Source organism: Vulpes vulpes, chromosome 3 (genome assembly GCF_048418805.1).
Source record: "Vulpes vulpes isolate BD-2025 chromosome 3, VulVul3, whole genome shotgun sequence".
NCBI lineage: Eukaryota > Metazoa > Chordata > Mammalia > Carnivora > Canidae > Vulpes > Vulpes vulpes.
The window spans coordinates 149,768,513-149,790,078 of NC_132782.1; the positions used below are offsets into that span (position 1 = coordinate 149,768,513).

Genomic DNA, 21,566 nt, shown 5'->3' on the forward strand with positions numbered 1-21,566 from the left:
CCCCCTCCCCCCCCCACCCTCCTGCGGGAGCCTCCCCTCCCCCTCCCCCACCCTCCTGCGGGAGCCTCCCCATCCCCTCCCCCTCCCCCTCCCCCCGACCCTCCTGCGGGAGCCTCCCCCACCTTGGGTTCCTGGGAGAAATCCTGTGAGCACGGGGCCTGCCCACCTTCCCCAGTTCCTCTTAAAGTGCTCGCGTGTTGTCCCGGGTGTCCCGCGAGGGCTCCGAGGCCCCGGGCAGGCTCCGTCCTGTTTCTTCAGGTCCCGACCCGCCACTGCGCCGCCGCCACGCACCCCGGGGGCCCCAGGAGTCGGGGTCCGGCCCGATGGCGCCCCGTTAGCGCCCCGTTGGCGGCCCCGTTAGCGCCCCATTAGCGCCCCATTAGCGCCCCGTTGGCGGCCCCGTTAGCGCCCCATTAGCGCCCCGTTAGCGGCCCGTTAGCGCCCCATTGGCGGCCCCGTTAGCGCCCCATTAGCGCCCCATTAGCGCCCCGTTAGCGCCCCATTAGCGCCCCGTTAGCGCCCCGTTAGCGGCCCGTTAGCGGCCCCGTTAGCGCCCCGTTGGCGGCCCCATTAGCGCCCCGTTGGCGGCCCCGTTAGCGCCCCATTAGCGCCCCGTTAGCGCCCCGTTAGCGCCCCGTTGGCGGCCCCGTTAGCGCCCTGTTAGCGCCCCGTTAGCGCCCTGTTAGCGCCCCGTTAGCGCCCCGTTAGCGCCCTGTTAGCGTCCCGTTAGCGCCCCGTTAGCGCCCCGCGGGCGGCCGTGAGGAGGCGGCGGGCGGCTGCGGCCCCATGAGCAGGCCCCGCGGCGGAGCCCGAGTCCGTGGGGTGCTCGGCCCGCCTGTGGCCGCACCGTGTCCGGGAGCCGCCCCCCCCCCCCCCCCAGGCTCCGCGGGGCCGCCCGACGTGCGCGGCGAATGCGAGGCTGTAAGACGCGGGGAGCAGAGCGGGTGAGCGCCGCCCTCAGCCGGGGCGTGACCCGGGGTCCGCGTCCCGGTCGCGCTCCCTGCGTGGAGCCTGCCCCTCCCTCTGCCTGGGTCTCTGCCTCTCTCTCTCTCTTTCATGAATAAATACATAAAATCTTTAAAAAATAAAATATAATATAAATAAAAAGGGGTCCGGTGAGCACGGCCGGCTCAGGCCCGAGCACGAGGCCTCCCGGTGACCCGCCGAGGCCCACGACGGCCTGTGAGCCCAGGGACAGCAGCACCCGCGGGGACACCCCAAGGGGCTGCGAGGTCGCGGCCGGGAGCCGCCGTGTCGCCTGCCCGTCGCCAGGGGGCGCCGCTGCCTCGGGCCACCGCGCTCCGCCGGCGCCGGGCTCCCAGGGCCGCCCCCCGTCCCCGGGCTTGGAAGGCCGCTGCGGAGAGGGCCCAGGGGTCGCTGCCCCCCAAAGGAGTCGCCTTCTCCGAATAAAAACGAGGAGGCTTCCGACGCAGCCGGGGGACGACGGCTCCGCTCTCTGCGAGCGAAAACGCCCTGAGTCGTTGGATAAAACCGCTGACCCCGCTAGGGAGCCGCTGCTGCAAAACTGCCCTTGCTCGGACTCGCCTCCAAACGCTCGCAGGTGTGTAGCTGACAATAGCCAACCGCTGTTTTATTCTCCAAAGGATAGTTTGGGGAAAAAAGTCTCAAGTCCGGGTTTCCAATGAGTTCATGGGTAGAAGACAAAAGTTTGGGGAAGGTTGAAAGGGTAAACGCTTTGCTCCTCCTCGAAACACACCATGAGTAATAATGTCATTATTAGTGCATGTTGTTCCAGTGAAGTTTAAATTACATTTTTTTGCTTTTTCTTCCTTAAAAACTATATAAATCCTACAGTGATGTGTTTTTTTGTTTTGTTTTGTTTTGTTTTGTTGTTTTGTTTTGTTTTGGAAGTTCTACAGAATCAGCCCAACAGCAGAGGAAGACTGTGGGGCGTGCGTCGGGCTCCCTGGCGGCCAGAGGGGACACCAAGGAAGCCACCCGAGGCCAGGGGACCAACGCGGATGACGGGGAGCACGGCATTTACACATGATTTTTAGAGATCTTCTCATTTCCTGGACGACGTGAAAAGGCAGAAAAACCAGACCCTCCCCCAAATGTGGGAGCGATGGTCCCATTGATGTTCCCGCCGCCAAGAGCGGTTAGGGACCCACACGCCGCCCATGGGGCCCGGACTCGCTGGAAGGCCTGGGGCGGGAGCCGGGGCGCCGTCGGGGCGCGACGACCACAGCCTCGGGCCTGGAGGGCCCCTCGGGTCTGCGCAGTGAAGGATGCTCCGGGCACTCGCCCCCTCCCTAACCCGACACCTGGCCGCGCGACCTGGGGGCGCTGGGTGGCGGACGCTGCTCTCCACCGGGTCCCCCCAGGTCCTGGAGCCCGCGGGGGGGAAGGCAGGCCCTGCTGGCACCTGCCCCGACACTAGGGCCCCCAGATGGCACCTGACCCGACACTAGGGCCCCCCCAGCTGGCACCTGCCCCCCACGCTTTGGCCCCCAGCTGGCACCTGCCCCGACACTAGGTCCCCCCAGATGGCACCTGCCGGGACACTTGGGCCGAAGCTAATTTTGTTGCTGTTGTTAACGGGGGTTGGAGGGGAAATCAGGTGGAGAGCGAGGGTAGTTGAGATTTCATCTCGGAGTTACACTAGGTTTTGTTTGGTCTCCTCTTCCGTCCTTCATATTTTCAGGGCGCCCCCCCCCCCCGCAACAGGGCCGCCGGGCCGGCTCAGATCCCGGCGCCCAGAGGACCGAAGGGCGTGGTTCCCGGCGGCTGCGGGGGCGGGGGCGGGGGCCCACCTGGGCTGCGGGGCAAGGGAGCCGCCCTCGACCCGCTCGCGAGGGGCTTGGGGGGCGTCGGCCGCCAGGTCGGGAGGCGGGGGGGGGGGGGGGGCAACCTGCCGGAGGTGCGGGAAGCGCCAGGAGACGGTTCAGCCCCCGCCGCTCGTGGGCGCTCCTCCCGCAGAGAGGAGGGGGAGGAGGCGCAGGGAGGGGGCACCGGCTAGGGAGGGGAGGATCGGGTAGGGAAGGGAGCACGGGCTGGGGAGGGGGGGTCGGCGGGGGGGAGCAGGTTAGGGGGGGTACTAACTGGGGAGGGGAGCACGGTTGGGGGGGTCCGCCTAGGGAGGGGAGGGTCGGGTAGGGAAGGGAGCACGGGCTGGGGAGGGGGGGTCGGCGGGGGGGAGCACGGTTAGGGGGGGTCCGCCTAGGGAGGGGAGGGTCGGGTAGGGAAGGGAGCACGGGCTGGGGAGGGGGGGTCGGCGGGGGGGAGCACGGTTAGGGGGGTACTAACTGGGGAGGGGAGCACGGTTAGGGGGGGTCCGCCCAGGGAGGGGAGCACAGCTGGGGTGGGGGGGGTCCGCCCAGGGAGGGAGCACGGCTGGGGAGGGGGGTCCGCCCAGGGAGGGGTCCGCCGGCGCTCGGGCAGGCGCCCCCCCCCCCCCCCCCCCGCCTTCTCCCCGCCAGGAGTTTCCACCGGGCCGGAGCCCGCCCCTCCCCCGCCCGCCCGGCCCCGCCCCTCCCCCCCCCGCGCCCGGCCCGGCCCCGCCCTCCGCCGCCGCCTCCAAGGGGCGGTCCCCGGCGCGCGCCCCTGCCCCGCGGGCGAGCGGCGTGCGGAGCCCAGAGCCGACGGCGCGGCCCGCAGCATGGAGCGCAGCCCCGCCGGCCCCGCCGCCCGCCCGCGCCCGCGCCCGCCGCTCCCGCCGCCAGCCCCGGGGCGCCGCCGGGTCCCGCGCCCGCCGCCGGCATGAGGGCGCCCCGCGCCGAGGGGGCCGCGCCCCCGCTGTGCCCGCGCCTCAACCACTCGTACCCGGGCCTGCAGCCGGGCCCCTGGGCGGCCGAGCGCTCCGCCGCGGCGCGGGCCAACGCGACGGGGCCGCGGGCCGCCGGCCAGGACTGCGGCGCGGTGTCGGTGGCCTTCCCCATCGCCATGCTGCTCACCGGCTTCGTGGGCAACGCGCTGGCCATGCTGCTCGTGTCGCGGAGCTACCGGCGGCGGGAGAGCCGGCGCAGGCAGTCGTTCCTGCTGTGCATCGGCGGGCTGGCGCTCACCGACCTGGCGGGGCAGCTGCTCACCAGCCCCGTGGTCATCGCCGTGTACCTGTCGCAGCGGCGCTGGGAGCACCTGGACCCGTCGGGCCGCCTGTGCACCTTCTTCGGCCTCTCCATGACGGCCTTCGGGCTGTCCTCGCTGCTGGTGGCCAGCGCCATGGCCGTCGAGCGCGCCCTGGCCATCCGCGCGCCGCACTGGTACGCGAGCCACCTGCGGACGCGCGCCACCCGCGCCCTGCTGCTCGGCGTGTGGCTGGCGGCGCTCGGCTTCGCGCTGCTGCCGGTGCTGGGCGTGGGCCGCTACGCCGTGCAGTGGCCCGGCACCTGGTGCTTCATCAGCACGGGCGGCGCGGGCAACGGCACGGGCGCCCCGCGCGACCGCGGCGGCCTCTTCTTCGCCTCCGCCTTCGCCTTCCTGGGGCTGGCGGCGCTGGCCGTCACCTTCGCCTGCAACCTGGCCACCATCAAGGCGCTCGTGTCGCGCTGCCGCGCCAAGGCCTCGGCGGCGCAGTCGGGCGCGCAGTGGGGCCGCATCACCACCGAGACGGCCATCCAGCTCACGGGGATCCTGTGCGTGCTGTCGGTGTGCTGGACGCCGCTGCTGGTGAGGCGCGGGGCGCGGGGGCGCGGGGGGCGCACCGGGGACCCCAGCGCGGGCGGCACCTGCAGGGGCGCACGGAGTCCCGGGGGCGGGGGGCGCACCGGGGGCCCCAGCGCGGGCGGCACCTGCAGGGGCGCACGGAGTCCCGGGGACGGGGGGGGGGCGCACCGGGGGCCCCAGCGCGGGCGGCACCTGCAGGGGCGCACGGAGTCCCGGGGGCGGGGGGGGGGCGCACCGGGGGCCCCAGCGCGGGCGGCACCTGCAGGGGCGCACGGAGTCCCGGGGGCGGGGGGCGCACCGGGGGCCCCAGCGCGGGCGGCACCTGCAGGGGCGCACGGAGTCCCGGGGGCGCACGGAGTCCCGGGGACGGGGGGGGGGGGCGCACCGGGGACCCCAGCGCGGGCGGCACCTGCAGGGGCGCACGGAGTCCCGGGGCCGGGGGGGGGGGGGGCGCACCGGGGGCCCCAGCGCGGGCGGCACCTGCAGGGGCGCACGGAGTCCCGGGGACAGGGGGGCGCACCGGGGACCCCAGCGCGGGCAGCACCTGCAGAGGCGCACGTAGTCCCGGGGCCGCGGGGGCGCACCGGGGGCCCCTGCGCGGGCAGCACCTGCAGGGGCGCACGGAGTCCCCCCCGGCGGCGACCTCGCAACTGAGCTCTGAGCTCGCATCCACCTGCCGAGCACCTTTACTTTTCTTTTTTTTTAAATATCTATTCATGAAACGTTAGAGAGACGGGCGCACACACAGGCAGAGGGAGAAGCAGGCTCCATGCGCGGAGCCGGACATGGGACTCGATCCCGGGTCTCCAGGATCACGCCCTGTGAGCCACCGCGGCTGCCCAGCCCAGCACCTTTAGAGGCCCCGGAGGGCAGGGGTCGCCCCGCGGACGTTGCAGCGCCTGGGCGGAGATGGGGGCGCGCACCGGGTGCGGCGGGAGCAGAATGGCTGGGCGGGCGCTGAGCGCCTTCTCCGTGTCACACGCCGGGCCCTAGCGGGACAGCAGGCGGGGACCCCAGGCGAGAGCAGCCCCCCCCCCCGCCCCGGTGGCACCCAGGGCGCGCCCTTGCTCGCGGCCCGCTGGGACTGGAAGCAGCACAGCCCCTTGGAATGGCGCTGCGGCCCCACTCCGGGAAGCGTTTGTAAGGGACGTCCAGCCTGCGGGCCCCCAGGGCCCGGGAACTCTCAGCGCTTGTGCCACCGCAGTTATCCAAGAATTGGAGGGGACAGGAGTAAAGGGGGGAGAAGGGGGGAAAGGAAAGGGCTGGAAAGGCCTGGAGACACAGGGTGACCCGGGACAGATTGCAGCAAGCAGTGAGGCTGCAGGGAGTGCAGGTTGGGGCGGGGGGAGCTGAAGAAAAAGGAGTCCTTTGTGAGCGCTTGGACTTGCACACGTCCAGAGAGCGGCGGCTACGCTAGGAGGTCCCGGCACTGGGCCAGACCCACTTGCTTGGACTTGCTAAGGCTACCCGCGATGGAGGCCCCGCTCCGTGCCAGGCGCTTTGCAGCTTTGCAACGTGCTTTGCTGAATGAACCCAAGCGCCTTGGGTTCATTAACCCCGTAGCACAAAGCTGCTACTATTTCCATCCCCATTCCTCAGATGAGACACCTGAGGCTCGGGGAAGCAGTGTTGCCGGGGACCACGGAGCCTGTGAGCGCAGGGCTGGGATGCAGACCCCCTCCCGCCCGGAGCCTCAGTGTTCCCATCTGCACCAGCGCCCCCGGGGAGGCTGGAGGGAGCCTGCCTTGAGCATCCCCCGAGGTCCTACCGCCCTCGGGACAGGCAAGGGGCAGGGCAGCTGGGGGCCAGGCCTGAGACTGGGGGTCGGGCGGCAGGGGGGCCGCACTTTCTGGCTCCTTGCAGAGCCGCACAGCCTGGGAGCTAGTGGTGTCCTTAGTACCCAACCTGGCACTTTCCAGATTTTCCTGTGTGGTGCTTTTAGCTAGAGATTTCTGTGGCTAAGTGTTGGTTACGAACACCTGATGGACAGGTGTCTGTTTAGGTTCCAAGCCGCAGGCTCGAGAGGAGGACCTGGTCGTTGTGTCAGGGGTAGCAGGTGGTGCCTTGGACCTGGGACTTTCTTAGACTGTCGGGGGACACTTCTGAAATCCGTGGACACGGTTTTCAGAACCACTCTCACGGAGTCTTTCTTTTTGGTGATGAAATATACCTAACGGGAAACTTGCCATTTTTAAGCGTGCAGTTCAGTGGTATTAAGCATATTGAGGTCGCCGCGCGCAGCACATTTAGTTTTGAATTTGTTGTATTTAAAAATAGAACCTTAGTTCCTTTTCCCCTCCCACTCCTGCATTTGGCAAACCGGATATTCCAAGGATACCTGGGTTTCACTGGTGTAGTAGTACTTGGAGCACAAGTCTTGGCTTCAAATCAGTGACATGTGGTGACGAGGAGAGTTATGTTGGGACCTAGCTGCTCACGAGTCACTGCGTGGTCACGGTTCTGCGTTCCAAGGGCTGGAACTCAGGCTGATGTCACCACCGTGGCTTATCAAAACCAGCACCAATTTTAGACACATTTACTTCTATGGTTGAGGAATGGAGTATATAGGTGGCCAAACAGAAGTGGGGAGAGTTCTAAAAACTAAACCTTTTATTAAGGTGCTAATCATTAACATGACTTTAAAAGCGAACAGAGTATCTGAATTTTTCAGAGCTGCCATTTGAAGCTGAGTTTGCTCTTATCAGGCACTTTATATTCTTTGAGTTTGCTCTTATCACACGCTTTCTATCCTAAAACAAATGCGATTAAATCATGTGAATAAAATGCTTACCTATACAGTGAACCCGACAGAGAGAAACCATACAGTGTGTAGGGATTTCAGCAGCGCGATTCTAATGCCTCGGGCACCGTAGCCCTAAGAATTTAGGTCAGTTTTGAAAGTTGTGAGCTGGGGTGGCCAAACCCACTCTCTCTTAAGAAAGACATATCTGTAACTGCTCCTATTTAATTTCTGCTTTCAGAAAATATTAACTGGTTTGCAACTTTTTACTGGACACTGTGTTGACTTGGTTCGTATAAAAACATTGATCTTAAAATGAAATAAAGTCAACGTGTAATCATATCAAAGAGGAGAAATTCATGGTTTCCAAAGTAGGTACTTCTTAAACCCAAGTTAATGGTTTAGTCTTCTCTTTTGTGCACCATCCAAGTTAAAGCTTCAAGTATCTTCAGAAAAATCTGTAGGAGAAAGTTATTGCAAAGGAAAGAAACTGGCAAAACTGCTGTCTCAACAGGTTAGGGAACTGTAAGAATAAAAACACTAGAAGAAGTTAGTGAATTGAATTTTTAGTCATTAATGTTAAAGTGAGATTTTTTTTTTTTTTACAACTGTTTTATAATTACAAGAAAATACAGATTCCCTGTTCGTTTTTGTTGAGCTGGGCATAGGACACTAACCTAATTATTCAAACTCCTTACTTAAAAGGACCCTGAGTATGTCTCATTTTGAAGACTATCACAACTATAATAATATTTAATGTTACTGCTGGAAAACTTAGCAGAGAAGAAATACCGTAATAAGAAAACATCCAACCTGCAACAAGTTTCTACTATTTAATACCTAGATAGAGGTTTATCTGTGGTGCAAACAAAACTTTTTTTTTTTTTTACTTTTTCTTTTCCCCAGAAACTTCACAAAATATAGTGGGAGATGTGAAATTGAGAATGCAGGGGCAAATGATGTCAGTGTGATCGACGATCTACAATTCGTAGTTGCCTTATGTTTAATGTGTGGCATCAAATCCTATTGGAATGTCAGTTGACTCAGCAACGCAGTCCTTTCGACTTTTTATTATTAGTTTTTTATGAACCTAATTCAGCAAATAGTCCAGTTATTAGACATGATAGCCAAGTTTCCACAAACAAGAATCACCTCGGGGGGTTGTTCACAAAAAGCCAGGAGTACATTTTGTGTTTGTGTAAACCTGACACTCCCCCAACAGGTGGAACGTGGCTAACAGTGCAACTCTCTTAAAAATGGTAAATATAAAACTGACATTGTGAAAAGTGAGGTCTGAGGAACAAAGTTTCTCATCTACAACTTTGGAACTGGATAAAAGCAGCCGTAGAAACCTTTGCCTTCCATCCTGAGCCTATAAATTCTGCTCAGTGTCCACAAACGCACACAGAGATGCTTCAGTAGAAGAACATATTTCACAATGTGGATGTGACTGCTTTTTTTTTTTAAAGATTTTATTTATTTATTCATGAGACACAGAGAGAGAGAGAGAGAGAGAGAGAGAGAGAGAGAGGCAGAGACACAGGCAGAGGGGGAAGCAGGCTCCCTGCGGGGAGCCTGATGCGGGACTCGATCCCAGCACCCCGGGGTTGCACCCTGAGCCCAAGGCAGACGCTCAACCGCTGAGCCCCCCAGGCACCCCAATGTGACTGCTTTTAAATTTAAAGAATCACTGATATATTTTGACCAAATGAAACAGGCCTTCAGTGTACCACGTGTGATAAATACAGGCGATAGATTACAGAGGTAATCCTGTTTATTATACAGAAAAGTACTACGGAGTTGCTCGTCTCTGCCTGTAAATTTCTGCCTTAGGATGTCGCTTCAGGGAAAATGATTACACCTGTGAATTGGCATTATAGGAAAAATCTTCTCTAATATGTTTTTATAAGAATTGAGATTATTTAGAATTTTTTTACTTTGTTTGTTTAGTACAATACAGCCTAGGCACTGTGGAAGGGATATTAAAGAGACTTACTTAAAATTGGCCAGAGAGCTATACTCTTGTTCAGAGAAGCAGAATCCCTACATTTATGAGTGAGACAATTAGAGAACAGTGCAAGAGTCGATGTGATTAGTGCCTGTGGCTCTGGAAGGAACGTCCATCTGAATTTAGCAGAGTAGACTTCAGGGAAGAGGTGAGATGGCAAAGCTTGACCTTGACTGTGCCCAGGACCCAGCACAGAGCATACTCACTGGAACCCTGGAAACACGCTTTGAAAAGGTTTATGGGATCAGATTGAGGTTGTTAGGATGAACCTGGGATGAGGACGGCATTCTTTTGCCAGTAAACCACAGGACCTCTATTTGGGGCTTCTGAATAGGGGAGAGGGTTTTTACAAGGTCGAGAGGGTTGCGGGGTGTGGATAGACTGGGGCTAGAAAATGGGAAAGAGAGATCAGTCATGAGTTGCTTTTGCAAAGTCAGTCAGGGCTTTAGGGTAGAGACAGTGGGAAGAGATGAGTCAGAGAAGGAAAGGCAATAGAGAACTAACCCATCAGAAATGGTCGATTTAAGGAGTGATTATGAATGTTTTTTTCTGCATCTGTCCTCTTTGTTGCAGTTACTATTGTCACATCCATTATCCCATTTTAAATGCATCCTGTGAGATTGCCACTATTTTCTACATCATTCAGAGAACTCAAGAATAAAGAATATTAGAACCAGATTTAGTTTATTTTCAGTTTCTGTTATTGCTGATTTGTCCGTTTTTGCTTAGATAGAGGACAGGAATTCTAGCTCTAATAGTGGGCCCTGGGCAACCTGTTACCCTCTTATCTGTAAAGTATGGTGGTAGCACTCATAGACATTTAGGGTATTTTTCCCATCTATGTTACTCTCAAGTTCTCTTACCGGAAGAATGATGGTTCAATGAACAGGAATGGGAAATGGGAAACAGGAATGGGAAATGTGGAAAGGGGACTGGGTTACCAATTTTTTTTTTTTTTTTTTTGTAAGGACAGGCTCATGAGTCACTGGGGTTTTGGACAGAGTACATATGCTGATGGCATATTATCAAAATGTTATATCCAGAAGCCAATATAACTTGAAGATTAATGAGAGAAATCAGGGCTCAAAAATGTAGATTTTTTATTTTGAGCATAACAGAGGGAGCTAAGAATTAAACAGTTCTTAAGCCATTCTATTTGAAGAAAATCAGATGGTCTAGAGTTGTAACATAATTGTGACTCATTGGCCTTTCTCTTTTGAAAAAGGTGTAAAGGTCAAGAAATCAATTATGAAAGTTTCCACGAGTTCAGTTTTTTTGGAGTAACGTTCAGGACTGTGCACTGCACCCATGTGTCACAGGCAGTGATTCCTCTCAGGGTGCAGAGGGGGTGGTAGTGAGGGGTTCAGGCTCATGTTTCAGTTTCCAGTTCTAGCCTCGCGTTGCAGGGAAGCCAGGAGGGAAGTCCTCCCTTGAACTCATTACATTTGTGTAGTATTTTTTTTTAAGATTTTTTAATTTATTATATATACAGAGGGAGTGTGTGCAGGGGAGGGGCCGGGGAGAGCGTCTCCAGCAGACTCCGTGCGGAGCATGGACACCGCACCGGGCTCCACCTCAGGACCCCGAGGTCAGGACCTGAGCCAAACCAAGTCAGTCGCTTAACCCACTGAGCCACCCAGACGCCGCACATTTATGTGATATTTTTTGTAATTCGCCAGCATTCCACGTTTATCTCACTCAAGCCTTAAACCTCAGAGGTCTACAACTGCAGCATGTCAAATTTTGGCTCTCTCGTTTTCCTCAATTCCATATCACAGAGAGAAGTAGGACATTTGTATTTCAACTCCTCGAAACACAGTATTTCTTGAGGATTGTTAGATGGCGTCTCGAGTACCCCTTCTCCCTAGAAAATTCCAACTTTCCTAGATTAAAGAAGAGAACCAAAGGAGCCTGATTTCCCCTGGGGCTCCCCTGCGCTCTTGACCGCTCAGTATATGTCCGTACTTTACAGTAAATACAGTAAGTCATTCTTATGCAGAAATAACAGTTGGGCAACAGTGGCTTCTGTAGCGAGGGTGGCACCGCACACACACGCACACACACACACACACCCAGAAGTAGCACCACTGAATGCAAGAAAATCTCTGTGCTCTTTACTCAGAACGCTTGTCTCTCCCTTTGGTCATTGGCCACTTTACCCGGCATTCATTGGGCGAAGGCTGCCCAGCAGTCGCCCCTCCCGGATTGCCCGCCCTCTCAGGTTAGGAGGCGCTTGATTGGCAAAGACGCCTCCATCCTCTCTAGCCGGGCTTGGGCGCTCTGGCCCTTGGGCTCCACAGCACTTGCCTTGCATCTCCCACTCATGGGCTGAGTCACACTCCCTTGGCCGTGGGCTACTTGGCCTCCTGAGACCAGGTCCAGCTCCCCTTGTGTCTTCTCTTTTCCCTGCAATGGCCATAACTGCGCACCTTCCCAGGTATGCCCGGTACCTGGTTATTGGTTAGAAATCTAAGCGCCCAATTCAGAAGACCCTACCTGGTCCCAGTTACATAAGCAGTTAATGGTGTAACTTTAGACAATTCACCTGTTATCTTTGTGAACTATTTGCTTCTCTTTGGGAAAATAAGAAGAAAAACACCTCCCCAGCCCATTTCACAGGACTGTAATGAGAACCAGTGTAAATCTGTGGGAGCATAATTGGGAATATCCTTTTAGCCTTAAGAATACTATATGATGCTCTTTCTACTGGATAATAGCGTTGATTTCTTGTGTTCAGGTAGACCTTGCCCCCAGGAAGCTGAAGAAAAGAGACAAGTGATGTTTCACAGCTCGATTAGTTATAGTTCACTGGGGGGAAATGCGCAGTACAGGATGGAGCTTTTCAGAAAAAAAAATAAAACAAGAAAAATAGTAAATCTGAAGTGCATAAATTTTTACAAGGTATTATAATACTTCACCCCCCTCCCCTCCCCTCCCCTGCGGCCATCTCTCTTCTGCATTTCGTCAGCTCAGGGCTCCTTTCCCTTCGTGGCTGCCAGTTAATTAACTCTCTAAATCTAAAACATGCTGGGTCCCCTCTCCCCTTTCCCTAAACCTGGAGGTGTAGCCACTGCCTCGCCCTCTGAAGCCCTCTGCCACAAGTCTAGAAGGTGGCCCCTGGTTTTCCGGTCAGAGACTCCTTTGTACACTCCTGCCTGTCCTCGCATCAGTGTTTAAGTCAGATTAATTGTGCCTCTAGTTATTGTCATTGGACGCATTGTTGCGCAGACTTCTTAAGGGTGGATGTGGATCACCAGTGTTTAGGCTAAACAGCATTTCCACCGCTGACTCACAGCCTCGGACTGAGTTTACACAATCCTTAAATGAGGCCCAAGTATGAGACTCACCGAGATGTCATTTGTCTCACAATCTGACCAGGTCCTGACAAGGCACCATTACTATTTCTAGTCTACAAATAGCAGAGCGTGATTTCCCCATCCGCTGGCCCGCCTAGATGGTCTTTGGGTGGCAGTCATAAGAAGGACATTTCATTGAGTGATTTCGGCACCTCTTTTTTTTTTTTTTTAAGATTTTATTTATTTATTCATGAGAGACACAGAGAGGCAGAGACCCAGGCAGAGGGAGAAGCAGGCTCCCTGCAAGGAGCTGGATGTGGGACTCGATCCCAGGACCCTGGGGTCACGCCCTGAGCCAAAGGCAGATGCTCAACCAGTACCGATTTTTAGGAGGCGTTTGAAGATCCATGAATCTAAAAATGAAGCTAACGGTAGAGATGGAAGAGGAGGCTTGCTTTTTCACGCCTTCATTCTGTTAGACAGAAGGAAATTGGCCAATTTAGGTAAAGGTCAGGTAATGGAGGCACAAGCAGTACTATTTTTTAAAATCTTGAAAGTGCAAAAATAGAAGGTCAAGTTAGACCTGGAAGCCTACTCATTTTAAGCAGTCACTGACCCTCCGAAGAAAATCAGGCGTAATTTAAAAGATACACGTTTCACCGATCTGTTGATATTTCGGGGAAATATTTGATTCCTGAATGTAGTAGATTGGATCTTTTTCCCCCTACTTTCTGAAATTCCAAAGTGTCATCTTCTGTGGTTGAGAATGTCCTTCTGTTGGTGTGACTCACGAAAATCGGGAAAAAAGAAGCCTGTCGTTAATGTAGAAAATGCTGGAAGACAGATGGTGAAACAGAGGCCGCCGGAGGCTCAGTAGCCATCTGAGCCAGCCAGACGTCCTAGCTGGTGACCAGGTGGTCGGCGGCGGGCGGGGCTGGGGCCCCGGGTGAGGGTCCCGCAGAGGGAGGGTCCACGGGGGGAGGGTCCGCAGGGGGGAGGGCCCCGCAGAGGTGAAGCACCGCAGAGGTGAAGCCCCAGCAGGGGGGAGGGTCCCGCAGGGGGGAGGTCCCGCAGGGGGGAGGGTCCCGCAGAGGGGAGGGTCCATGGGGGAGGGTCTGCAGAGGGGAGGGTCCCGCAGGGGGGAGGGTCCGCAGAGGGGAGGGTCCTGCAGGGGGGAGGGTCCCTCAGAGGGGAGGGTCCTGCAGTGGGGAGGGCCCGCAGAGGAGAGGGTCCGCAGAGGAGAGGGTCCTGCAGGGGTGAGGCCCCAGCAGAAGGGAGGGCCCTGCAGAGGGGAGGGTCCTGCTGAAGGTCCTGCAGAGGTGAGGACCCCGCAATGGGGAGGGTCCCTCAGAGGGGAGGGTCCGCAGGGGGGAGGGTCCTGCAAGGGGGAGGTCCTGCAGGGGGGAGGGTCCACAGAGGGGAGGGTCCCGCAGGGGGGAGGGTCCCTTAGAGGGGAGGGTCCCGCAGTGGGGAGGGTCCGCAGAGGGTAGGGTCCGCAGAGGAGAGGGTCCTGCAGGGGTGAGGCCCCAGCAGAAGGGAGGGCCCTGCAGAGGGGAGGGTCCTGCTGAAGGTCCTGCAGAGGTGAGGACCCTGCAATGGGGAGGGTCCCGCAGGGGTGACTGCACCGCAGAGGGGAGGCCCTGCAGAGGGGAGGCCTCGGAGAGCAATCGAGCCCCCCCAACTCCGGGACTCTGAGGCCATCCTGCCTCCCCCAGGGGGCCCAACAGCGAGGACAGGGCTGCAGGCCACAGGGCCCAGAGCAGGGCCTCTGCCGTGGGGGGAGGGAGGAGGGGGAGAGGAGGGGAGGCGTGCGGGGGGGGGGTGTGCTCTGGCTACAGCCCACCTCACCAGGGTCTGTGCTCCTGCGCCTGTGCCACCTGCTCTGCCCCTTGGGCCCCGGAGACGGGGAGCCTGGCTTCTGCGCCCTCCACGTGTCACCCAGGAAAGGGTCGCTGAGGCCCCTCCTTGGTCCCAGGGGGTAGGGGCTGAGGAAGTGTCCCTCAGGAGAAGCCTAAAGGCTGACACTTGGAGGAGGCCCTGGGGGGAGAGCAGAGGCGTCAGCGGACCCGAGGGAAGGCAGGCGGCCTTCGAGGTGAGGGGGGCCATCGCAGAGCCCGGACTGCACGCTTGGACCCCAGGATGGAGAGGGCAACCGAGGGGTTCCGTGGGCTCGAGCCCTGTGCTCTGCACCGCAGGTGGAGACGATGGCTAAGTGGCCTGGACTCAGAGCCTGCAGGTGCTTTGGCCACAGCGAGGTGTAGGGGCATCACTAGACAACCTCGCTGTCCCCTAAGTTGCTGGAAAAGAGAGAGACGCAGTTTGGCATAGAATTTGGAGTGTGGGGGGGTCTGTGCAGGTGCGCAGGGGAGGCCATTGAACCCGTCGTGCTAGGAATGGTCCCTAAACCTGTATTTGTTGGAAGGAATATGTCTGAGAATGTCGAGAAAGGTTAGGAGTCCCGGAGAGGCTGAGGGCGAGGGAGAGAGGAGGGCAGGGGGACATCGCCCTGAAGGCCAGAAATAGGCACTTGAGTTCATCGTGGGCCAGTTGTGTTGCCTTCCTACGCTCCTGTTGCGTAGCTGTAAAATAAGGAGGTTCCCGTTGTAAAATCTCTTGGCTTAGGAAGGTCATTCAGTAAAACAACTCCTCGAATGTTTGAGGTCTTTCTAGAATATTCTCGGTGACATTGTTTAAGCTTTCAACACCTTTACTTCCAGGAAGTTTTTTGCCTTTCCAGGGGCACCAAGAATCCTCCTACGGCCGCGTACTACACTGGGCTCCACCTTAGGAACAGTTGTTTGTTGGTTTTAATTTCTCACGATAACCCTGAGGTGTAGGTATAATTGGCTCCAGTCTACAGACAAGGAAGAAACTCGAGCTGAAAGAAGTTGAGTGATTTCTTTTTTTTTTTTTTTTAGATTTATTTATTTATTTATTTATTTATTTATTTATTTATGATAGAGATAGAGACACAGAGAGAGAGGCAGAGACATAGGAGGAGGGAGAAGCAGGCTCCATGCCGGGAGCCCAATGTGGGACTCGATCCCGGGACTCCAGGATCGCGCAGGCCAAAGGCTGGTGCTAAACCGCTGAGCCGCCCAGGGATTCCCCCCCCCCCTTTTTTTTTAAAGAGAAGTTGAGTGATTTATTTAAGAGGAGAGCCAGTAAGCAGCCAAGCTGGGAGCCAGAGGACAAGCTGTTTTCTCCAAGCCAGGGCCCATCACATAGCTCAGTTCATCTCACCTTGTTGTTTCTGTTATAAAAATTTCGGGACCCCTGGGGGGCTCAGTGGTTGAGCGTCTGCCTTTGGCTCAGGTCGTGATCCCAGGGTCCTGGGATCGAGTCCCGCATCAGGCTCCCTGCAGGGAGGCTGCTTCTCCCTCTGCCTGTGTCCCTGCCCCTCTCTGTGTCGCTCAGGAATCAATCTTTTAAAAATATATAAAAATTCTAATTCCTTCGTGTTGGCTGATTTAGTGTGGATCATGCCAGTCCTTGGTTTATATGGAGCAATAACTAAACTTATTTAGAGACCAGTGTTTCAAGTCATATAATCCTCCTGTGTTAGGTATCAAGGGGTTCCACTAAATTCACAAACGGCAAAATAGCACAAAACTATCTTGGCAGTGGCGGGGGCAGGAGCCATGATGCATCGATTGATTTAAGTGACACTTTATTGACTATCAGGGGTGTGCGGGGCATTTTGTCGCAACCTGACGGCACAGAGCCACGGCCTTCTCCCCGGGAGTGCGCGGTCTACTGAGTGATTCCCTAAGAGAGACTTGAGGTTGCGAGTGAAAGCAGCAGGATTCTCTTCTATTGTCAATTTTGAACACAGAATCGAGGCCGAGGACCATTGAGAATTCATTTATCCCGTCGTGCTTTGGGGTTGTGAGGTATCCAGGATGCATCCGGCACAGCACCAGGTGCTCGAACCATACTAGCGCCGTAGGCCAGTTTCCCGCTGGCAGGGAACATGCACCCGAGTAGACGGGCCCTCCACGAACGCGCCAGCAGTCGGGCTGTGATAAACCTGAAGAGAGACAGTGGCAGGAGCGGGGAGACGTGCCGGGGGCCTCGGGGGCCTCGGAAACGTGTGCGGGTTGCCTTGTCCGGGAACAACGCCTCTGAGAGGGTGCGTGCAAGCTGAGACCTGCAGGGAGGAAGGAGGCAGGTCCGGGTGACCTACAGGAAGGGCGTTCCAGGCAGAGGGGACAGCAGAGGCCTCACCTGGTGTGTCCGAGGGACAGAGAGAAGACTTAGGGGGCTGGCGAGGTGAGGACGACGGAGTGGAGTTCCGTGCATTGAGGTCGGAGGTGGCACTGGGGCCGGGCTGCATCGGGCCACACTAAGGAGCTTTGATGTCCTTTTAAGAGAATGCCGGGAAGTTTGAATCATGGCAGTGATGCTCCTGGACTCACGTTTTTAAAGGATCCTGGATTGCAGAAAGGTGGGAGATCCTGGATTGCAGAAAGGGGCTGGGAGACCAGATGGACGTTGTTGACGTTGTCCAGGTGAGAGGTGACGACAGCTGGGGCTGGGTGGGGAAGTGGATGCTTCACACAAGGGGATTGCAAGATTGAGTTGATAAGACATCCTGAGATTTCTCTACTCCTGCCCTGTGACTCTGACAAGAAATAGGGTCCACTCTTCCTTCCTGGGTCTCCGGGAGTAAGGCCGCGCTCCGTCCACACTGGGCTTTCCCTTTGGCTCCTTGACAAGGAGGCCGCTGCTGCGAGCTTACGCAGCTAATAATGGGCAGAGCGGGATTAAGGTTTATCTGATCGGTGCTATTTTTTCCCCCGAGACATAAATCAGAATAGTCGCCCGGACAAAGAGAAGTAAGCACGTCTGCTTATGAAGTAATAGGATGTCGTAAGAATCATGGTCCCCAGAAGATCCAGAGCAAGCTAAGCTTAGAAGTAGAGACAGACAGGGAGAGAATTCCTGGATTCCCTTAAGGTGCAGGGGCGTCAAGGTCGGAGGTGGCCCTCCGGAACCGAACCAGGACCGTCTCCCTGGGTGGCCCTTGCGTTGATGTCTTGCAAGGGGTCAGAATCCCTGATTCCGGCTCTTCTTCTAAGGAATCGTTTTAAGACAGAGCTTTACAGCTCCTTGGCCAAGTCCTATGTTGTTGGGGTTTTTTGTTCAAAGCTTTTGGCTAATAGGTCTATATTTACACTCCGCGTGTGGGGCTTTAACTTTGCTCTTAGAGCGATGCAGTGTTTCAGAGGTCATGTCACCTCGAAGTACTGTTTCGACGTCTTTCATCTTCACTATGGTTTTTTTGTTTTGTTTTGTGAATGCAAGCAACGGTCACACACGGCGTGAAGTCTCAGGACCCTGCTTCATCTTCAAAGACGAATGTGAATTTTGTTAGGCCACAAGGATTGAGGCTCGGGGCGTTGTCCAGAAGCGGGTTAAGAGCGTAACGTGAGGTTTACAACGGAACAGAGGTAGCCATAGGAGGCTCTGAAAGCTCACACTCTATTAACGCTGTAGTGAGATGAGGACCAGAGAATAAAATAGTTCTTTCTCAATGTTGCCATAAAGGGTGAGTTGTAGCCTGGGTTTGATGTTAATCTGGCAACTTTCTCTTTATAAATCAGTGGATGTACTAACGGCCAACGTGCTGGGTGGCAGATTTTGGATTTATTCACGGTAGTAATTTCCTCCAAGAGCAGGCCGAAGATTTGCCTGGATCCAGAAGTAAATTTCTAAATATTAGCTTTTGTCCTATAAAAGACATTAGGGAACATTTTGAATTTTTTTTTTTCCTGTAGCATCTATTTCTAATTAAATTCTGCCGCAGATCAGTTTCAGGAAGCTTGGGGATGTCTTCTGACGTCAGAGCGCGAGCCTCCTGCCTACACTTGGGTCTTGGTCATGAACAACAGGCTCAATCTAAGCACCCAGGACATATGTGAAAAGGGTAGGAAGGACTCACGGGCTCCATGAGAAGCTTCCAGGCCAGGCTTGGAAGACAAGCAAGGCCCAGGCTCCCCTGGTTGCGGGGCATCAGGCCACACTGCCGGGGCCCTGCTGCTAGACAGTGTGCTGATGGCCCCAGGAAGAATCCAGAACCTCAGAGCTCCCTTCTTTGTGTCCCAAGACTCAAAGTCCTGGGTGCAGACCTGACTGCCTTAGCTTGGGGTTTTTACCCCCTGGCTGTATCAAGAGGCCGCTGGAAGAGGGATCGGCCACCTGCAGCATCTTGGTTTTGAGTTAGGAGGTGATATAGTAGGACGTGAGGTGCTGGGATTTCTCTCCCACTTAGAATATATGCAGAGAAGGTTCTTCGACCTTGAGGTATGAATCGTAAGAAGGGGAGGGGGTTCACTGCCGCCATCTAGTTTGCTTTCAGAGCCATCAGGACCTTAACACTGTGTCTGTCGAGGCCTGGGTGTGCATGTAGGTTGCATGTGCGTGTGTGTGCTTGGCACTTACCGAGTTGGAGTGGAAAGGAGACAAGGGCAGGAAGCGAGGAGACGCACAAATCGAAGACACGCTTCCTGCTACGTGCGAGGACTTGAGAGTCACTGTGTTAGGCCCTTTAAAATGTCATTGGATTTAGGTTTCACAACAGTTTTTCGGTGTGGTGTTCTCCATCCCTCTTTTCCAGGTGCGCGTTCTAAGATTCCAAGGATTCCGCAGCTTTCTCCAATTATACCCCTAGAAACTGGTAGACATGAGGCTTTTTTTTTTTTGCATGTGATAATGTTCTGTTTCCTATTGGTTGTCTCTACCTTTACCGGTTTGCTAAAACGCTGCCCTATGACTTTATTGAAATTGTACAAAAAAAGAACAGAGGGAATGAGAGTGGTCAAAAATCACGCACGTTGGCTGGGTCGGATGATCACAGGGATTAAAGACTTCCTGAAGAATCTCATTGGTCCATTAGCTGACTGGCCTTCTTAGGAGCTTGGGTTTCTAGAAAATACTACGAAAATCCTTCTAGAAGGTGAGAAGAGTTTTCACTTGTCCTACAGAAAACCCTTAAAAGGTTCCGTTCGGCACGACACCTGCAACGTGGGAGGTGTTTTCGGTGAAGGTACAACATCAGTTGCCTGCAGTGATCTGTCTTTTCGGGCTTAGAACACTCACATGCAGTGATAAAGTTTTACGAGGCAAACATTTTCCAGCTAGTACGACTCACAAATATTATTCTTTTCACGGAACTATTTATAAAACAAATAAAACTGTTTATTGAGTTCTCTTTGCTTAGTGGGAAAGTGTTTGACCGCAGTCAAAATTAGAAAATTTGTTTTGACAGTCTTAAAACTTGCAGCATGATATAGTGCAATCGGGAGTCTTGCAAACCTGCTTTCATCTGTTTTTTTTTTTTTTTTCCTTCTTGTAATTGTGGAGACGAGAAAAAGCCCCAGCCAGCGGGTTTCAGTGCGCTCACAGCGACTCTCTCCCAAGAAACGCAGGCGTATTATTTCTATGGCGCGCCCTCTCCCCCAGATTAAAAGGCTCCAGATGCTTAGGTTTAATCCTTCAGATCCTGGGTTTGGCCACACCGACCGCTCATTTTCGGTCCCTCCCCGCAGCATCCTCGCCTTCAGTCCTGAAGACCAATGTGCAGTTCCCAGGGCGACTCATGCCATTTCCCACTCAGCGGTAGGAACGCTTTGTCTCTCAGAACTCTCCAGAAGTATGGGCTCTTTTAGAGGGCAGCGCTTCCCTGGTCGCGCAGACGGATTTAAATGCCCTCCTCTCTTCCTGACAGTGCCTGCGTGTACCCTGGTCGCTTAATTATGCACAGTTGTGTTTCCAGTTGTCATAATATTTAGTACGCCAGTGAGGACGATTGCCCACAGTAGACAGATGCTTACTCTACAGTAGGCCCTGCGCTAAGCATTTCACAGACATCATCTCATTTCATTCTGTCAACAACACGCTGGAAGGACGCTGCTATCTCCTTTTTCAGATTGAGGAAATAGTTTGGAGATGTTAAGCAAGTCTCCCAGACCACGTAGCTAACAGAAAGCAGAGCTGGCTTTCGAATCCAGATCTGTCTGGTTTTATAGCCTATGTGATAAATGACTAAGCTGTATGGCCTCCCTCTTGTTAATATTCATCGATTTGCCTGATTCACTGTACACTGTCAAGTGCCTGAGAACAGAGACTTCGCCTTATTTAGTCTATAAATTCTCCCGGCCTGTAGCAGCCACTCAATACGTGATGATGATGGGACAAACGGAAAAAATGAGGTTGTAATGAAGTGAAAAAGACACCTAATTTGGAATCAGAAAATTGACGTATGAATCCTGGCCTAGAGAGTTGTACCAATAGTACGTGGATTTAATCTGCGCATAAATCCTTCAGGGTGGATGATATCTATTTTAGTTTACTTTTTCATTAGCTGGGTAAGCCACTTGCTCTAAGGTCCAGAGTTTGTAGATGGTGCTGAGCAAATCAGACCCCAGTGTTTTTGATGCCAGAGCCACCAAGGCAGCTGTGTTTAATGAATACTGTGTACTCTTGATGCAGTGCAACTTGTGAGCATTAAAAAAAAATAAAAAAATAAAAAAAAACCTTTTCCTTTATGTGTTACTTTTAATTGTTTCCATGTTTGTCATTAGTAATAAAAATCCTTAGAAAGATTAAAAAAAATACCTTTAGGGTAGACAAGAAGGGGAGGCACAGCATTGTTTTTGTAATGGAAGAGAGTAGTTACCGAAAAGCAAGCGGGAGCAAGCACTAGAAACCACTGCTCTGCTGTCTGGTGTCCAAAGAAGAAGAAGAAGAAAAAAAAAGGGTGTTTAGGAAGGTGCCCTGGGGATAACAACTAAACAATGAGGAATTTTAGCAACAATAGGGGAATAGTAAAAATAACAAAGAAAGGAGAAAACAACGCTTCAAAAGATGCTCAGAAGTTTCAGTATAATTATCT

The 21,566-nt window shown here is 55.0% G+C and overlaps 1 protein-coding gene across 6 annotated transcripts in view; it reads left to right on the top strand.

The window, feature by feature from the left end:
• Positions 1-3,592: 3,592 nt before the first annotated feature.
• PTGER3 (prostaglandin E receptor 3) overlaps positions 3,593-21,566 on the top strand; it is a 185,258-nt gene continuing 167,284 nt past the window's right edge. For all 6 annotated transcript variants that reach the window (XM_072754878.1, XM_072754875.1, XM_026018091.2 and 3 more), the window contains exon 1: positions 3,593-4,629. In XM_072754878.1, the coding sequence (XP_072610979.1) occupies positions 3,721-4,629 (909 nt within the window). In that variant the 5' untranslated portion in view covers positions 3,593-3,720. The remainder of the gene's footprint in view (positions 4,630-21,566) is intronic.